The following is an 18,591-nucleotide window of genomic DNA, read 5'->3' as shown; positions in this document are numbered from 1 at the left end:
CATTTTCAGAAACCTCTAAGTCATCAAGAGCCAAAACCATAACCAAGAAGTCTTTGACAACAACATTGTCAATGAGTCCATCCCCGAACATACATTCTTCAGAACAAACAGCAACATTGGAAAGAACAAGAATGAATTCAACAGTACAACTAGCAAGTACAAAATCTCCTACGACACTGAAATCATCTCAAACGTGGACCCAACTGATCACATCTACTCCAGAATCTGTGAGATCAACATCCTCTATGAGTTCCATAACAGGGACAAGGAAACCAACCCTAGATACTACTGCGACCAAAAAAATAACATCTTTTGCTGGTTCCTCTTCATCTCCATCACAGACTACAATGCCAGGTATCTCTACATCTCCATTACTAGAGTCTTCGGACCCAAGCACAGTCTCTCTAAGTGGTACCATGGCTCCAACAACATCCTCTTCATTCCCTGAAGTGTCGCAAGCAAACGTAACCTCTGGACAAACTAAAACTCTATCTACTCAAACTCAAACTGAAACTCCATCTACAGTCCAAACAACAGTAAAAGAATCCAAAGGACAAACTAAAACTCCATCTACTTCAACTAAAACTCAAACTGAAACTCCTTCTACAGTCCAAACAACAGCAAAGGCAACCACAGGACAAACTAAAACTCCATCTACTCCAACTAAAGCTCAAACTGAAACTCCTTCTACAGCCCAAACAACGACAAAGAAATCCACAGCAAGTATGGAATACTCCACATCATCTAGCAGTTCTTTGTCATCTACAGTACAATCTACATTGCCATGGAGCTTTACAACTGCAAGGACTGGGCTGTCAAGGGCATCAAATATAACCACAGAACGTCTAGTAAACACTTCTCTGGTATCAACACCAAAGTCAGTGTCTTCCTTGACGCAACTTACACATTCATCATCTCCCTCAGAGTCTTCTCTCTCTTTGTCTTCAAGACATCCTCAGACTCCATTGATGCCAGCACAATCATCAACAAGGTCAACTGATCAGACCACAAGTCTTGTGCAAATGATAAATTCCACTGCATTGAAGATGAGTTCTGGAATGGTCTCTTCCACAGCAGTATTGACTGATGCCAAAACTACATCTTCTTCAGTTAGAGAACAGACGTCTGCAAAACCAACTACAACGTCCAAAGTAGATACAACATCATCTCTTTTCCCATCAACTCAGACACCATCTTTAGCAGAGACGACATCTTCAATATTGAGGGAGGCCTCTTCTTTGTCAACTGCTCAGTCAATGCCATTCACTTCTCTGTTTTCCAAAGCAGTTTCTTCAGAGAAAACGATACTGTCCACAGAAGCTACGAGGGCTACCCCAAGCAAACCAGCGGTGACAGTGTCATCATATTCAGTATCTCCAGTGCCAACCTACTCTATTGCAGCAACAATAACTCCCTCATTTTCAACAGCAGTGAATACAACTGTACCAACTACAACCCAATCTAAGACCCGTGTATCATCAACATCAAAGGAGCAATCTTCTTCCTCACCAATTGAATCCTCCCTGCATCCCACGATGCCACCAACTTCTTTGCCGTTAGTAACAGGCTCAAATGCAGCGACCCTTAAAGATACTACTGGGTCTTCAACTGCTGAAACGACCATAAACCAATCATTTACGTCAATGTTGCTTACTTCAACAACCATCCCTACAGTGTCAAAAGCACAATCTGTGATGTCAACAACTTCTATCTTGCAATCAACATTGAAACAAACTTCAAGGGTTGTAAGAACAACCAAGCTATCAACTGCAACCACAAAGATGTCCTCTACCCTTCTCATACCAACGCTGACTACAAATGTCCATAAAAGTACCAAAGAATCAACAACACATTCAACCACAAGACCGTCATTAACCACAACAGAGTCTACGAGTTCTGTATTGATGCCTTCAACTTTAACAAGTGTGTCTACATCTACAATGCCAGAATATCCCACAACACCAGTAGCCTCTGAGTCTGTAATCACACTGTCTACAAAGCAAACAACCACTATCATGGAAACAGACAGGACCACCTTAAGTCCAACAACAAAGGAATTGTCTTCATCTCAAAGACAGACAACTTCAATTGCATCTACAGAGAGCGCAACATCCTCTAAAATGAGTACATCAGTAGAAACCATATACAGAACTCTGGCTTATGAACCAACAACAATCGAACCAAGAGTACAATCATCGTCAGCTGAAAGAACATCCTTAACAGATTCCTCTTTGTCTCCATCCCATTCCATAACGCCAGTTTTAGCATTATCCTCAACAATGGAGCTTTCAGAACCCACTACTGAACCTACTACTGAACAATCAACAACCTCCTTGTTTCTTACATCATCGCAATCAGTTACATTGTCTGCACAGACTACAATGCAATCAACAGGCCAACCAACTACATCAACAACAAAATTGCAGTATCTAACAACGTCTACTAAAACCCAAACCCCTACAAAAACTGCAAGGACTACCTCTGTGGTACCTTCTACCATAGCAGCAACTCCTGAATTGAGGACTACAACCTCCACTGCTCTAAGAGAGACATCCATGAAGCCAACGTCAGTTTCTACGGAAGATACAAGATCAGAGACTGCTCCTTCAAGCACACAAACGTTATTTTTGGCAAATATGTCATCCATGTCAACAGACACTCTGGTTTCGTCCTCTAACACATCAAAATTAGGTACTTCCCTGTCTCCAACAATAGTATCTTCAAAGAAAAGTTCAGTATCTATGGAAACTACCAGGGCAATGCCAAGTACACCAGCCACAAACAGTGCAACTACTCTAGCTATCAGTCCTTCAACAACAAAGGCCACAACAAGAGAAGCCTCTTCATTCCCAAACATGCAGTCTACAGTGAAAGCAACAACTTTTTCAAAATCAAGGATGGAGACAACACAACTTGTACATGTAACAACAAAGGCATCCTCTTCAACACCAAGTTCAACAACTTTGATTGCATCTGCCTCAGAGCCACACATACGCCCAACAACCTTGGAACGCACAACAGCAGAGCCTGCAACCGCAATGCTGAATGATACTGAGTCATCAACAATGCTTTTCGACACTTTGTCTTTATCAACAAAGTCACCTGAACTGAGCACAGTATCCTCAGAGAGCACAATGACTTCAGCAACAACACCAACAAACACCCCTTCATCTCCTACAACATTTCAGGCAATCATATCCTCTGCAAAAACAACAAAGCAAGCAACAGGCCAAACAACTGCAAAGACAACCAAAGCAAACAACTTAACATCACCTGTGACTGTGATGTCATCGGTAGTGAATTCTACATCACACATGGAATCTTCATCGAAGACAGCATCTCAGCAAGAACACACAACTTCCACTGTAATATCAGACGCTCAAAAAACAACAAGGAAACAAGTCAGCAACACTTCAAGACATCCAACAACATCTGTGACTTCATCATTGTCATCATTGCCAAAGTCAGTGTCTACCAAACTAACTGGGAATCCTGCAAGGGCTTCAACAGTGATGCCCACGACCATGGAAGTTCCTTCTACAATGGTGTTGTCTTCTCTTGCAGACTTAAAGACCTCTTCCTCTGATTTAAGAACTTCATCCTCCGCTGTTATAAGTCAGGCGTCAGTGAAACCAACTTCAATCTCAACAGAAAATGTTAAGCCTTCGACTACTCGCCTAATAACACAGATGCAGCCTTCCATTAAGACACCATCAGTGTCCACCACTACTCCATCTACAACAGTCATGACATCTTCAACAGAAGACTTAACATCCACAGCATATACAAGTACAACCCCAAGCAAACTAACCACCAAGATGTCCATGGCAACATCACCAACCACCCTGACGTCATCGCCCGCACAGATGCTCTTAACAACACAGCCAATTGCTTCTTCATCAACACCAGAGCATCTCACAACTCTCGCACTGTCCCTAACTTCAACTGCGCAGTCTACAGAGCAAACAGAAACTTTCCCAAAAACAAGCAGAAAGCCAACTGTACAATCATCAAAGATTTCAGAACCCCGGACATCTCTTACATCAACGACTGTGATTACGTCTACCTCGGAACCACTGACGGAAAAAATTACCTCTATACGCCCTTCATCATCAATGACCCAATCAGGAATACAAACTTTGTCATCAGAAGGTGTATCATCCTCAGAAGGGTCAACTCTGTCTACATTACATCCCACAGTGTCAGTTATTGTTTCATCTCCATCAACAACTAAATGGAGGACCTCCTCTTCAGCGTCTCAGCTTGTCTCGTCCCCTGCACAAAGTACAACTCCATTGAAAGGCCAGTCTACTACAGAGACTTCCACAGCTAATGTGATGACATCATCAGTAACTTCATGGTCAGCCATTCTGCATCCAACATCGCCAATGCAATCTTCGCCCAAAAATTCACAACAAATTGCTTTGTCCACAAGAACCATTGGGATTTCAGCCACACAGAAGTCGACCCAACAATTGGTCAGCAGCACTTCTGAGTTTTCAACATCAGAATCAACCACTCAGGCGTCCTCTAAGCCATCTGCTTTGTCTTTGTCAACAAGACACACTCAGATGTCAGTGACATCATCACTGCCAATAAAGACGTTAAGTCATCAGACTACAAATGTAGAAAATGTTACAGGGACTTCAACAATGAAATCCACTACCAGGGATGCATCTTCACCAACAATGTCTTCTTCTGCAACAACAACTCCTCGCTTAAAGGCTACTTCTCCGGTTTTAAGACAGACGTCTGTGCAAACGTCTTCATCCTCTCAAAGAAATGTACAACCTTCCACTATTCACCCAACCACACGGATGTCATCAACAATGGTGACGCCTTCCACATCAACTGCCCCCTCCTTGTCTTCAGCCAATGTAACACCACTGATCACTGCATCTCTGATAAGAGAAGAAACTTCTACGTTGATGGGAACAACAAGCACAAACAAACTATCAACCCTCCTGAAAATTCCTTCAACACAAGGGCCTACATTGTCTCCAAATACAACATCAATGAAACCAAATACAACATCAATTGAACCAACAACAAAGTCAATGGAACCAACAACAAAGTCAATGGAACCAACAACAAAATCAATGGAACAAACAACAAAATTAATGGAACAAAGAACAAAATCAATGGAACAAACTACAAAATCAATGGAACAAACAACAAAATCAAAGGAACCAACAACAAAATCAATGAAATCGACAACAAAATCAATAGAACAAAGAACAACTCTCTTAAAAACAAGCATTGAGACGTTGATGAATTCAACAACAAAGGAAATCCCTACAACAATAGGGTCATCTCTAGCACGGTCAACCTTTGTTTCACCTACCTTGCTGATCCCAGCATCCTCTGTAAGGTCCACAGAAGAGCCTTGGAAACGAACCCCAACTACTGTCAAGCCATCAACAACTCAATCAAGAGCACAAACATCATTGTCAACAACTCAATCAAGAGTGCAAACATCATTGTCAACAACACAATCAAGAGTGCAAACATCATCATCATCTCCAACCAGTTCCTCTTTCTCTGCATCATATTCTACAAAGTCAGGAACAACATCGTCTCCGTTAATGATGTCAATGGCGACAAGTACTGTTACTGTATCCTTACAAAGTACTAAACCATCAACAGCAACCTCCATATCTCATGGAAAAGCTACAAGGGCATCAGCAAGACAGCCAACTACAGATACATCCACAGAAGTTAGGAAAGTATCAACCTCATCTGTTGCTTCGATGTCACCTACGGTACATCCTACTACATCTAGGATATTGTCAAGTGAACTACAGCATACTGTATCCATAGGATCCACTGCAACATCAGCCACTCCAAAACCGACAGGGCAGTTTTCAACAGCTACTCTTACTAGAGTTCTGGAAACATTTCCAACATCGTCATTTCCAACAACTGTGCCTCTGGAGCAATTATCCACTGCTCTTGGATCTACCCAACCATCAACCCTGCGTCCAACCTCCCATGCACCATCAACGGTTGCAGCTTCAACTCTGAAAACTTCTTCGTTCCTTACAATTGAGGGTGCCACCAAACAGTCAGCGCCATTTTCTACTTCTTTGAGGTCAACAGACTCCAGACAAGGGCTGTCAACACTAACTGATGTTGCTAGTGAGCCAACAGGTACAACAACAACAACAGCAGCAATACCTACAACTGAAGCAGTGGTCATTGTGACAACCACTAATGCTGGCTACACAACAAGTAATCTTTTTATATTTTTCATGTAAAGAAAAATGACATACACATCCCATGTTAGACCCTTTGTCGATCTAAAGGTGCTTGGAAAGTTTGTTGGCAAATATGCGACTAGTCTTAAGTCATGTAATGTATGCCCAAACTTTATTGCACTTCCATTAAAACGTGTACACAGGTACAATTTTAATCACCTGACAAAACACTTTCTTTTCTTTAATCTATGAACATATCAAAGTTGAACATTCCTTTTTTCCTTCAGCTACACAATCAACGGTATCCTACTGTGAGAATGACAATAAGCTGAGTCTTGAGTGGCCTCGTACAGTGGCTAATGGGATCATCACACTTGCTGGGAGCTGTCACCATGGTATGATGCTTATTATTAACTATGTTGTTGTTATTGTAATTGTTGAATTTGAGATAAAAATGTCTTCATCGGCTCGTTTATGCCCAGTAATACTAAAAACTCAAAATGATATTTTTTTAAAGACATTTTTGTGAGCTGACCCCTACTCTTTTATTCTTAAACTTCTAGTTTCATGAGGTATCACAAAGTGATGCGAGTTACATGACAATCAATATGCCTGCATTATGGGAAGCTATAATTGTACTCTGGTTTGAACAGTTCACAAACAACCAAACCTAGTGAATAAATGGGGCAGCAAAGACGTTCCATAGCCATGCACAGATTTGTTTGTTTGTTTGAACCTTTATTTATTCATGAAACCTCAAATCGGCCTGCAGGCCGCTTTTCATTGAGGTCATGAGGGAAGAGGCAAGGGTCAGACAAAGTATATAACAGAGATACAGTTACATCGTTTAGAGTCCTTATAAGTCCTATAAATCTATGTACACAATTTTTACATTGTCATACAAAGAAAGATACTGCTACATGATTCAAGTCCGTTCATTTGGCCGTTCCCATTATTTAAAGAGTCTCTTAAAGGAAGCCAGAGTTGGGACAGTGCTTATGTCCGGTGGTAGACTGTTCCAGATGGTGGGTCCACAGTAGATTTGATCATACTTTACTTTCTTTCATGGCAGGCATCATCAGGAGGGAGTGCAGAGACGGTCGGTGGCAAACTCCAGACACGACGGAATGCCACTCCCATCAAGCAGCTGATCTGTTGGAAAAGGTACTTTTGAATTTTGAATTGGAACATTTGAACATATCGTCATGTTGTCACAAATGTTTTCCCTCAAAAACAAATAGTTCACTGCCTAGAAGTGGTCAAATGGCCTTACTTTGAACAAACCTATTTAAAAATGTAGTTTCTTTTCTGATTGGTAAAAACCCAAATTGAGATAGATTATATATTAGAATGACAAGGCTTGAAATGAATTGATTGAATGGTTAGTAGTGTCTTGTTATACGTTCTACATTTCCCTATATGGTCTTGTGAAAAACCAAACACCCTTTATAATAAAGGTACATGTCTGTATTGTAGTATCTGAGTGATCAAAGCTTTAAATGTGAGAAAATGACCCAAATATACTGAGAATCAGAATTAGAGGTTACAAATGTCAATCTCAATGGATATTTCAAAATTCAAAGTTTTGGCACCAAAATCACACAATACATGGTCCTTTGATTTTAAAACGAAGTGCAACAGTAATATTGGACTCTTCCTGATTCAAGTATCTTTCACTGTGTCCATCCAGGCCAACGATACTCTGACCAAACTGGAAACAATGCAGCACATAACACCTGCTGATGTAGACATGGTGGGACAGCTGGCCGAGGCCATGGAAGATGCCACTAATTCTTCAGGGGGGTACATCCCAACTGCCAACGATCTGCAGTTGTATACAAACATCACGTCATCTCTCGTCAGGGTATTCGAAATGGCTAACGACACAGTGCCATACACAAGGTTGACAAGATATGCCCAGGTTGGTGATTTTAGACTTCATACTTTATGTTATCATTGTGAATGTTCATTAATTTCCTTTGTATCCTGATATGTTATGATTTTGTAAGGGCTCGCTTGAAAATCAGTTACGCTGTTAAATGAAGTGATTCATAATTAAAGAATTTTTTTCCTATTCATTTTTATACTTTTTGTCATATTTCTCTTTTATCTATTTTTTTCACAGAGTGTTGTGAATGTGTTCAGCAACATGATCGCACCCAAAAATAGGGAAGTCTGGGCTACTGCAAGCATGGTAATTGTAATTGTTTGTGGTGCTTTTTTTTACTTGTATTTTCAAATAACTTGTTAACTTTATAGCACTAAGTTTCATTAGAAGGTACTTAATATCAATAACGTTATTGTATTCTTTATTTCCAGTTGACCCGTGACAGTTGCGGAGGTTGCTCTTGTGTTATGGAGCAGGCTGAAAAATTAGCTCGATCTCTGGCACGGAGCCTTCCTATAGATGGCACTTTTACCACTGAAATCCACAGCATACATATACGTGAGTTTGTATCAAACATGTCTACTCAGCAACCATCAATGCAAATAACACATTTGTTGAAAATAATCAAGATAAATCTATTGACAATGGCCATCTGTAAAGTAAAGCTGTTACAGATACATTTTAAGTAGAAGACACGGACTATATATTGCTTAAAAAGGAAAAATTTCTGCACACAACCAGTTACTAGTACCTTTCATCTCCCTTTTGATGCAATAGAAACTTTATGAAAAAACTATGTAAATAAACTAAATGACTAAAAAGACAGACACAGATACTTTAAGTCTATGATAAGCAGCTAGACTCCTTTATCAATCGTATCTCTTACATATCTTCTTTTTTCCAAATTGTAGACATGGAGTTCCAGAAAATTCCAGTCTCGGCAAGAAATGATATTAACTTTCCCAGAGACAGATCAGAGTTCATAGGTCGGACAAAACCATCTCCTATCAGCATTCCGATTGGTGTGCTTCGTGCCGGTGATTCAGGTAAGACTCACTATGGACCTTATAGAGTTCCAACCAGAATATATTAGTAAGTCTGATTTTAAAAACATTCTCTAAGAAGACTGTTTCTTTTGGACCATATGATGACCAAGATGTCCACAATAACACGTTTACATGTTAACTTCCTTGCCAACTATAACTTATCAATCATTGATAATTCTGTTTTTCCTGTTTTTTTCATCCAGTGAAAGAGTCCTCAGTGTACTACATTGCCTATGAGGACCTGCAAAGCTGTCTACCTCCAATAACTTCTGTAAAGTACAACGGGTAAGAATGTTTGAACCTTCCATTCGACACATCTGCACTGCAAGTCACCATCAGGAAGAAGCAATACTGTAAAATGCATCTAAGTTCGCTGGGATTTAATTTGGCGGTAGCGGGAAAAAGGCCACTTACTGCCATGGGAAAATGTTCGCGGTGGTTGTTCACGCTGAAGCGGCCACCGCAAAAAATGGGAACATTAAACCACAGCGAAAGTTTCTGCATTTACAGTAACTCATATCATAATGTTTGATCTTGTTAAACTTGCCATACATTGTACTGTAGAGCAATAAAGTTCATTCATTTATTCCTTCACTGTTAAAGTGAATGCACATAGATGTGGAATCATTAAAAAGCTTTCCTTTGTTCACAGCTTTACAATACAAGCACAAGTTGTAGCGGCTGGAGTGGACCCACAGCCAGTAACACCTTTCAAGCAGAATGTGTCAATTGGCCACTGGCATCTTACGGTGGGTGTTTTAACTTTGTCAAACTTTGAGTTTGAAAAAGTAGCTAGTTATCTGTATCTTGATGTTTTCCTTGAAGCAGGCATTAATTGTATTGGGACAATTACTGTTTGTTATATGTTCAACTTTTAAACTTTTAAGTCAATAATGTTTACGATGTTCATCTAGATTGTTTCACCATATTTCAGAACGATCCTAATGAAACAGCCTGCACATGGTGGGACTTTGGAAAGAGGTACACTTAACATACTACTGTATCAGGGCACAAAATATTTTTTTTCTGCATACCTGCACTGGTGCAGGTAACATTGAAAATTACCTGCACCAGACAAATTTTACCTGCACCACTCTGAAGAATTATGAATCATACTAAAATTGTTCAGGAACCATGCATTGCTATTTTTTTCATACTTTATCAATGCAGCTAATAACAATCCATACACACCTACATCACAGGACATTTATGTATAAAACCCAGTACACCCAGGTGCAGGTAGACACCAGAAATACCTGCACAGCTCCAATTTTACCTGCACTAACCTGCATATGCAGATGCTATTTCGAGCCCTGTGTATCTTCTTAATACCATAATAGACACTGTTGGTAACCTTCTTTGCTCCCTGCTTGATAGCACACTGTTGGACGACAAGAGTTGGTGATTGACAGATACAAAACATACAGCTACATGTGTATGACTTTGTTCAAAACATACAGCTACATGTGTATGTTCAAAACATACAGCTACATGTGTATGTTCAAAACATACAGCTACATGTGTATGTTCAAAACATACAGCTACATGTGTATGTTCAAAACATACAGTCCTAAGATAAAGCAGGACACATCAAGGCTATCAGACCTTCATGTACAATTGGATTACAAGCTGTTCAGATTAATTTATCCAGTGTGAGAAGACTATTATCACTGAATATTTCATTTCACTTTAATTTGTCTTTCATTGTGTACTACAGACATAAAGCAGACTGTTTTTCAATTAGTGACTGTGCGAGGTTTTTTTTTCCTTACTAGGGAATGGACAGACAGAGGATGCACTGTTGATCCATCCATGTCTAATGACAGTTACACACACTGCCTCTGCAACCATCTCACCAACTTTGCACTTCTTATGAGCCCCTTTCACAAGGTGTGTTGTCATTTACCTTTTACGTAAATTTCATTTATCCGCGGGGTAACCCATATCCGTTGTTACCCCAAACTGCATTATTTTCAAACATGGGGGTAACCTGTGTCCGTTGTTATATGAAACTGCAATATTTCCAAAATATTGTAATTTGAAACACAGTTCATGTGACCCTATTCTTAATGAATGGATATTGGTCACCCTGCGGATAAAGATGAACTAACGTTAATCTTGAAGTTCATACAAAGAAACAAACTTATTTTTCAAATTTGTATGCAATACAACTGCTAAGTACAAGTACAATTAACAAGGAGGTTTTATCAATCCTCTTGCTAAAACCTCCTTGCAACAAGCAAGTTCAGTAGATATACATGTACATTTTATTTTCCAGACTTCCCCTTTTGTGTCTAAAGCACTGAAGTACATCACGATCATTGGTTGTGGAATCTCTTTCATCTTCCTTTTAATAACTGCAGCAGCACATCTCACTCTGTGGAGGTATGTATAGTTGTGTGTAATGTGTTTGTGAGTGTGAGTGTGTGTGTGTGTGTGTGTGTGTGTGTGTGTGTGTGTGTGTGTGTGTGTGTGTGTGTGTGTTCGAACATGTATGAATGTGTGTGTCTGTGTGTGTGTGTGTGTGCACGTGTGTGTGTGTGTGTCCACGTGTGTGTGTGTGTGTCCACATGTGTGTGTGTGTGTGTGTGTGTGTGTGTACACGTGCGCGCAAACGTGTATGAGTGTGTGTGTATGTATTGATGTTTGTATGGATTTTTGTCCAAACCCTTGCCTTTTTTCACCAAGAAAGCCCAAAGATATTTCATGGACATTAAATTAACAGGTGGTATCTCTTTTACATAATGCAGGTTTGTGAAGAAGGATTCTGCACGTGCGCATATCCATGTCAACCTGTGCTTCTCCCTCGCTATCGGCAACTTAGTCATCATCATCTCCGAGATTGTGGATCCTGGAATCACTGTAAGTTTTCTTTCAAGGTTTTGTGATAGATGACCAACTTTTAGTTACAAGTCTTAAAAGACTCCAGAAGGTATAGGGAAGGAATGTTGTTTTGAGACCGGAGTAGTATTTCTGCCCGACATCAAATTAAAACAGAAAACACTTTAAAGTGGAGTGGACTTATTCCTCTATAGCTACCGCCAAGCTAACGAACACGGTTGTGCCTCAGTAAGACATCTGGAGCCGCATACTAGTAGTTCCCGTTACAAACTTTTATTCAGCCTGTCACGTTTCATTCAGGTGCAAAAAATTTCAGTAGCTTGAGGAATGAGTCCACTCTACCTTACGTCACAAGCAGATCTTGCGCACCATGCAATTCATGGGCTTCCTACTTCCATATTGTCCTCCTATGCTACATGGAGAGCTCAACATGAGCCGCACTGGGAGTATTGTGCAATAGAAAGATTTTAAGGCAATACTAAACTAAACTGTGTGATATCATTGTTGTAATGTCATAATAAAAAATTATGTCAATTTGTCCATGTCTCCCTGCATGTTCGGTCTGCAAAGACCAACGTGACCTGGTATAAATGTCACTTTCTTTTATTTTCTGAATAAAGAATGACTTTATATATATATATATTCTAGGTTCTGTGTACAGTGATTGCCGTGTTTCTTCACTTCTTCTACCTGTCCGCCATGACGTGGATGCTGTGTGAGGGTATCCAGCTGTACATGTCTATTGTACACGTCTTCAGGAGGTCAAACAAGATCGTCAGACGGGCGTACTACGCTGCAGGATGGGGTGAGTGTTTGCCAGACTGATACTGTAAGAATTATTAGAACAGACGACAGACTGGGTAATACCTTAACCTATATAGCCAATATGCACATTCTTTTATCTAGCCTTTTGGCCGAACGGTTTGCACGTTCGATTTGTGATCTGCCGACCCAGGTTCGATCCCGGGTGGCGGCATGTTGTTTCTTTCTGTTCTACTCGCCCCTCTGGTTGTTTCAGAACCTTCGGTATGTTTTTTACAGCATTTGTATGTGCGTTAGTATGTGTGTCTGTGACCACCATAACTGGAGAATGCCAGGATATACATGTATTGTCTTGATATTTGGTTTGTGGTAGGTCTTGATTTGACCTCTCAGATCTTGGACTTCTCATGACCTTCTTTGGTACTGCAGTGGAAGTTCCAGCTTTTATGTCTCGTGTTCTGGACCTGCAATATAGTACTCATACATGTACATTTGTGTATAACCCATATACTAATAGTCATGATTTTTGAGTGATAGAGAGAGTGATAGAGTGAGGGAGAGAAAGCAGTGTAGGTTAACCATAGGGCCACCATGATTCTAATTGACAGCAACTAATCTAAGAAATGATGTTGTGCTTCAGGTGCTCCCCTGGTCATTGTGGCTATCACCATCGGAGTGACCCAGTCAGCAGGGTACGGTAACCAGGTCACCACAGGCGGGAACCCTCAGGCTCTGTCTGAAACAAACGGCACAGCCGAGGCTACTAGTGATGGACAGGTGTCAAGCAGCAATGGCGAGGATGAGCAGTGAGTATTTTATTTATCTATTTATTCATCTTTTAGGATGATAAAGTTGATACAACATGTAACATGTTATTGCAACTTTCAGCTGCAATTTTCCAAAGTCACTGAGATACTTTTGTCTTGTTTTTGACCAGACACAGTGTTTTGATATGTGTTCATGTCAGAACTTACTAGAACTAAGCTTTAGGTGTAAAAAAGGAAACGGTTAATATTTAAAGTAGAATATTAGACTGAGTGTAGAAATTAAAGTTAAGTTCACTTCACATGGAGATAAGTACTGTAGCTGTTCATTCCTGATAAGCCATTTAATGGTCAAGCAGTCATGTTCATTTCATTAGAAGCTAAGATGTCATATAGGTGGACTACAATTAGATTATTTGTCACTGGCTTTGTCACTGGCACTGAATTTCACAGCTCCTTTGCAGTTGACCAGCATTGAAACGTGTGCCCTGCAGTCATCATATCTCACCAATGTCTTATGATAAAATGTGTGTCTCTTTCAGCTGTTGGCTGGTTGTAGACAACGGAGTAAGGTGGTCTTTCATCGGACCAGCAATCTTCATCATCGCGGTAAGTGTGACGGAATTGTTTGCCAGGCTAAAGGTTTGAAAATGGCAGCAAGCAAGACTTTAAACCTCCTTGTGTGCAAGGCTATGATAAGATACATTTTGTACATGCAATAACTTGGCAAGAACCTTCTCTTTATGAGGAATTGTACTTGTATTGATATGGGTAGTTTGAAAATCATTGATAGCTGTTCACAATAATTTTTGACTGCTTTCAAATTGTGATTTTGCAATGTAGTTACATCTGAGTGTAATAAATAAAGTTGTTTTCATCTTTTTTTTTTACCTTCTTCAGGTGAATCTAATAATCATGGTGATTGTTTTGAAAACCATGCTGGGAAACAGAGCACTGCAGAATGCTGAACAATGGACACGGACCAAGTAAGACTAGACCAGACTAAGTCTACTGATTTTCTTTTGATCGCAGTGATGAACATAGAATTCACCATGGCCTTTAAAACGTATATTGTACATACATGTACATGTAGTTTATCATAAAGGCATTTGGTGATCACAGGAAGATTGCTCCATCAGTACATCCCCACCAGTCACCTTTGAGTTGTAAGATGTCACCTGTGAGTGTGTGTGGGGGGGGGGGAGTTGGGAATTCACATGTGTTTTAAGTTGAAGAATAAATATCGATAATGTGCCCAAGGTGAAGTTTCAATCAGAGTCCCTAACTACATCAGAGGCAAAAAAAAGGGCACGGAACAAAGCCTTAAACAATGCATGGTTTTACTGCGTCGTTTGTGTGTAAAGTGTTCAGCACCAAGGACAGATATGTTTGGCTGTGAGTGAAGAACAGCATGCCTGTTTAAATATGAATGACTCATAACAATTGCTAATGTCTCTTCCCCATCCAGAGCTGGAGTACGGGCCTCTTTTGTGATGTTACCTCTGCTTGGACTGAGCTGGTTGCTAGGTGTGTTCTCTGTCAACGAACAGACTTCAGCTGCTTTTGGTCTTCTATTTGCAGTCGTCAACTCACTCCAGGTAAGGACCTTATGAACAATTTATTCTTGACATGTGAGGGGGGTGCCGTAAGATGAAATATGCCCTAACTTGGCAATGATTTTTATGCAAAGGGTCCACAAACAGTATGAATGCATTTCTTATCCAAGTATGTACTTTAGATGAATGTGTGTGTGAGTGAGAAAGCACACCATGTTAGGGCCTTACCCATCAGGCCTTTACAGTTTATACTTGTACTTTAACTGTCTTGTAGGACTTGAAAAATATACCTGCCCACTTAAGGGCATACTACAGGAATTTGTATTGAATGCACTTCTTGTATCAATTTCTAGAGGACTATTTTGTTTAACTGACATAGCACTTATGTGTCACTTCCTTGTTGTTTCAGGGATTGTTCATCTTTATCTTCCACTGCTTGAGGAGTAAGACGGTATGTTTCTGTGACTATGTTATTATTGAAAGCCATCTTGGTTTAAATAATCTGCTAGATAATATAGTGCTAAGATAATAAACAATTGATCATCTTTGTTTATTTTGTGACTTTTACCAAAAACAAGAATTAGTGTGAAATGAATTTTATTTGAAATGCACTTAAGATCTTTGTCCATAGGTCTATCCATGCAAGACATTGTATAGGACAAAGACCTGGCCTTTTCACAAGCTTTTTCCTTGTTTTCCAACAGATAAATGATGCCCTTGATAAGAAGAATGGCAAGGGAGCCAGCTTCAGAAAGAGCAACCTCTCAAAGACAATATCGGTAAGAAAGTTGATTCATGAATTAAAGTTAAAATTAGACAAGTTTGGTTTCTTCTAGATGAATAGAAATGATGTGTTGTTTTGCTTCAAATATATAACTTAAGGATTACTGTTTTTTTTTAAAAGACTAATTTATAAATGTTTGATTGTGTTACAGAGACAAAGTAGTTATGACCCCCGGCCAACGATGAAACGCGTGAAAGGCTCCTTGTTACTTCGGCGACTGTTTCCCAGCAAAAAGGACGACCGGCGGCGGCAGCACTCCAGTTCTGGCACAAACTCTCTTTCTGTACCCAGTACACCTCCAAAGATGCGCAAGGAAGAAAGAAAATCTTCTGCGGACAGTAGCTTCTCTTTAACATCCTTAGTTAGGAAGCTGAGAGGGTCTCATAGTTCGGAAAATGCTGATGAGTCAACATCCGGGGACTCCGGCGTGGCAGACTTGCACTCAGGAGGGAAACAGTCACCAGACCGAAGCAGGCGGTCTTCCACGTCAAGCACACCGCACACACCGACAAGCTTGAGCTGGGCGCCTACGCTAGATCTAGAACAGCCGCCGGTTGCCCCTCCCCGAACCAAGCGGCAAAGGGCTTCTGCAACTCTCATGCCAACGCCGACTCTCCCAACCTTAGTGGAATGTTCTCCTTACTCTACTGTTAACTCCAATAGTAATTTTACAACCACAGCACAAGTAGAGCCAAACCAAGTTAACATTGACTTTAGCAGAGCCCCTTCACCAGAGAACAACTCAGCTGCTACTGTACAACCATCTGCTGAATTCATGGGTGAACAACATATAAACGGAAATGGCTTGAGAAGGGCAGCTTCTGCTCCAGTAAAGAAACGTCCAAACAAAAAGACGAGAGGAAGTTTACATGACACGATAGTCAACATCCCTGAAGACTCGTCACCAGAGGTCGAATCCTCCGACTCACCACCAGAAGATGATTTTTCTGATTATTCCAGCGTGTTTGAGGAAATACATGAAGTTGCAGTACGCAGGAGATCATTACCTAAACTAGAAGACTGGAAAAATGTTCTATAACTCAAGACTTATGATATCAATTAGCAGATATTGTGGAAAATTCAATCTTTTGACATTCTTTTTGAGACTTTCATATGAATAGCTAATGAGCAAGGCATTCTTAAATGATCACCAATAGTAAGCCATAGTATAATACGTATGATGTACAATGTATATAGAACCCCGTTATTAAAAGCGTTATTGACAGAGTCTAGATGATTTAACCTAATCATTCACATATTTCACACAACCACAGATTAGCTAAAGCCTCACATAAGCACTTTTGAAGTTTGTTTTCATTACAGAAACCAACTAGTTATAGCATATTTGTACATAATTTATCAACAAATGAATCTAATATGTCTCAAGATTTATAAAGACTGTATTGCAAATAACTGTTTCATAGTTTTATGTTATCTTAGGAAAATGATAAACATAAACTTTAAGATAATATTTTCCATCCAAAGATGTACATACTTAATGATTAGCCTTAGTACATAGGTCAAGAAAGAAATATTAAAAGGTTTAGTCCATTACATAAGTCGTAGCTGTCCCTTATTTAATGATGTCTATTAATTAATTGATTAACTATATTGGACCTAAGTCTATATTTTAATTTCACTTGAGTCAAAAATCTAATATCTTATAAAAATCCTTCTTCAACTAAAACCTTACTTGGACAACCAACTTAAGGACGTCTTGAAGGTATGAATCAATCAGCATCAAGGTATCAAATATGACTCCTATTGTCTAAGGAAATTATAACAGGAAAACCCGTCTAACAATGTAAAGCTTACATTGACCGCTAGGGGTCCTCACTGACATTTATAGCGAATGTGTCCAAGTGACTCAAAATTTCGAGTCTCTAAGATCAGAGGCAAAAAAATATGGGACAAAACCTTACATAAAGAAAAGTTTACATGGTTTGTGTGGAAGGTGTTCAGCGCCAAGGACATGTGTGTTTAGCTGTGTGTGGAAGGTGTTCAACACCAAGGACATGAACATGTCAATCTCAGTGGACGGTGGTCAAACAAGGAAGGTATTTTGGCTGTGAGTGGATGGTGTTCAGCACCAAGGACAGGGATGTTTTGCTGTGAGTGGATGGTGTTCAAACAAGGTCAGGAAGGTTTTGTTGTGAGTTGATGGTGTTCAGCACGAAGGACAGGAACATTTGTATTTCAGTGGATGGTGTTCAGACTGGCAGGAATGTTTAGCTTTGTGTGGATGGTGTTCAGCATCAAGGAAAGGTATGTTTGGCTATGTGTGGATGGTGTTCAGCACCAAGGACAGGACTGTTTGGCTCCGAGTGAAAGGTGTTTAACGTTAGCACCAGGGACAAGTATGTTTGGTTGTGAGTGAAAAGTGTTCAGCACCAAGGACAGGGATGTTTGTCTGTGAGTGGATGGTGTTCAGCACCAAGGGCAGGAACATGTAAATCAGTGGATTGTGGTCAAACAAGGAAGGCATGATTGCCTATATGTGTGTGGTGTTCAGCACCAAGGACAGGTATGTTTGGCTGTGAGTGGGTGGTATCCAATCACTGCAGGACGTGCAGTGCTTAGTTATAAAGTTGTATGCTGAGCATGTCCTTCCATGAGAATGTTGACAGGGATATTCTGTCAGTTTACGTGTCACAGTTTATGTTTTAATGACACTAAAAAAAGAAAAGACAGATAATTAGGTTATCTTACTGAGTACCGCTGATCAACACGTGGTGATTAATTACCCTTGGGGC

At 40.1% G+C, this 18,591-nt stretch overlaps 1 protein-coding gene across 1 annotated transcript; it reads left to right on the top strand.

Annotated features, from left to right (window-relative positions):
- Window positions 1-6: 6 nt before the first annotated feature.
- On the top strand, window positions 7-17,364 carry LOC118405688 (mucin-5AC-like). Its single transcript, XM_035805298.1, has 21 exons — window positions 7-6,231; window positions 6,485-6,592; window positions 7,270-7,361; window positions 7,888-8,118; window positions 8,323-8,391; window positions 8,517-8,643; window positions 8,997-9,131; window positions 9,335-9,416; window positions 9,784-9,880; window positions 10,066-10,112; window positions 10,907-11,021; window positions 11,410-11,516; window positions 11,882-11,993; window positions 12,621-12,777; window positions 13,375-13,540; window positions 14,041-14,107; window positions 14,399-14,484; window positions 14,967-15,096; window positions 15,464-15,505; window positions 15,759-15,833; window positions 15,990-17,364. Exons 1-21 carry the CDS (start codon window positions 72-74, stop codon window positions 16,875-16,877), a joined length of 9,093 nt encoding a protein of 3,030 aa, XP_035661191.1. The 5' UTR covers window positions 7-71; the 3' UTR covers window positions 16,878-17,364.
- The last annotated feature ends 1,227 nt before the right edge of the window (window positions 17,365-18,591 follow it).

This window comes from Branchiostoma floridae, chromosome 18, assembly GCF_000003815.2.
Source record: "Branchiostoma floridae strain S238N-H82 chromosome 18, Bfl_VNyyK, whole genome shotgun sequence".
In the NCBI taxonomy this organism is placed as follows: domain Eukaryota; kingdom Metazoa; phylum Chordata; class Leptocardii; order Amphioxiformes; family Branchiostomatidae; genus Branchiostoma; species Branchiostoma floridae.
Note: the sequence above shows the minus strand (reverse complement) of the source record. Positions and strands in the feature narration are given on the sequence as shown.

Excerpts from the sequence above, each read along its gene's own strand:
- LOC118405688 (XM_035805298.1), top strand. The coding sequence starts at position 72 with ATGAGTCCATCCCCGAACATACATTCTTCAGAACAAACAGCAACATTG. Across the intron at positions 9,132-9,334 it reads GCTTCGTGCCGGTGATTCAG|TGAAAGAGTCCTCAGTGTAC; the intron begins GTAAGACTCACT and ends TTTTTCATCCAG. Across the intron at positions 9,417-9,783 it reads ACTTCTGTAAAGTACAACGG|CTTTACAATACAAGCACAAG; the intron begins GTAAGAATGTTT and ends CTTTGTTCACAG.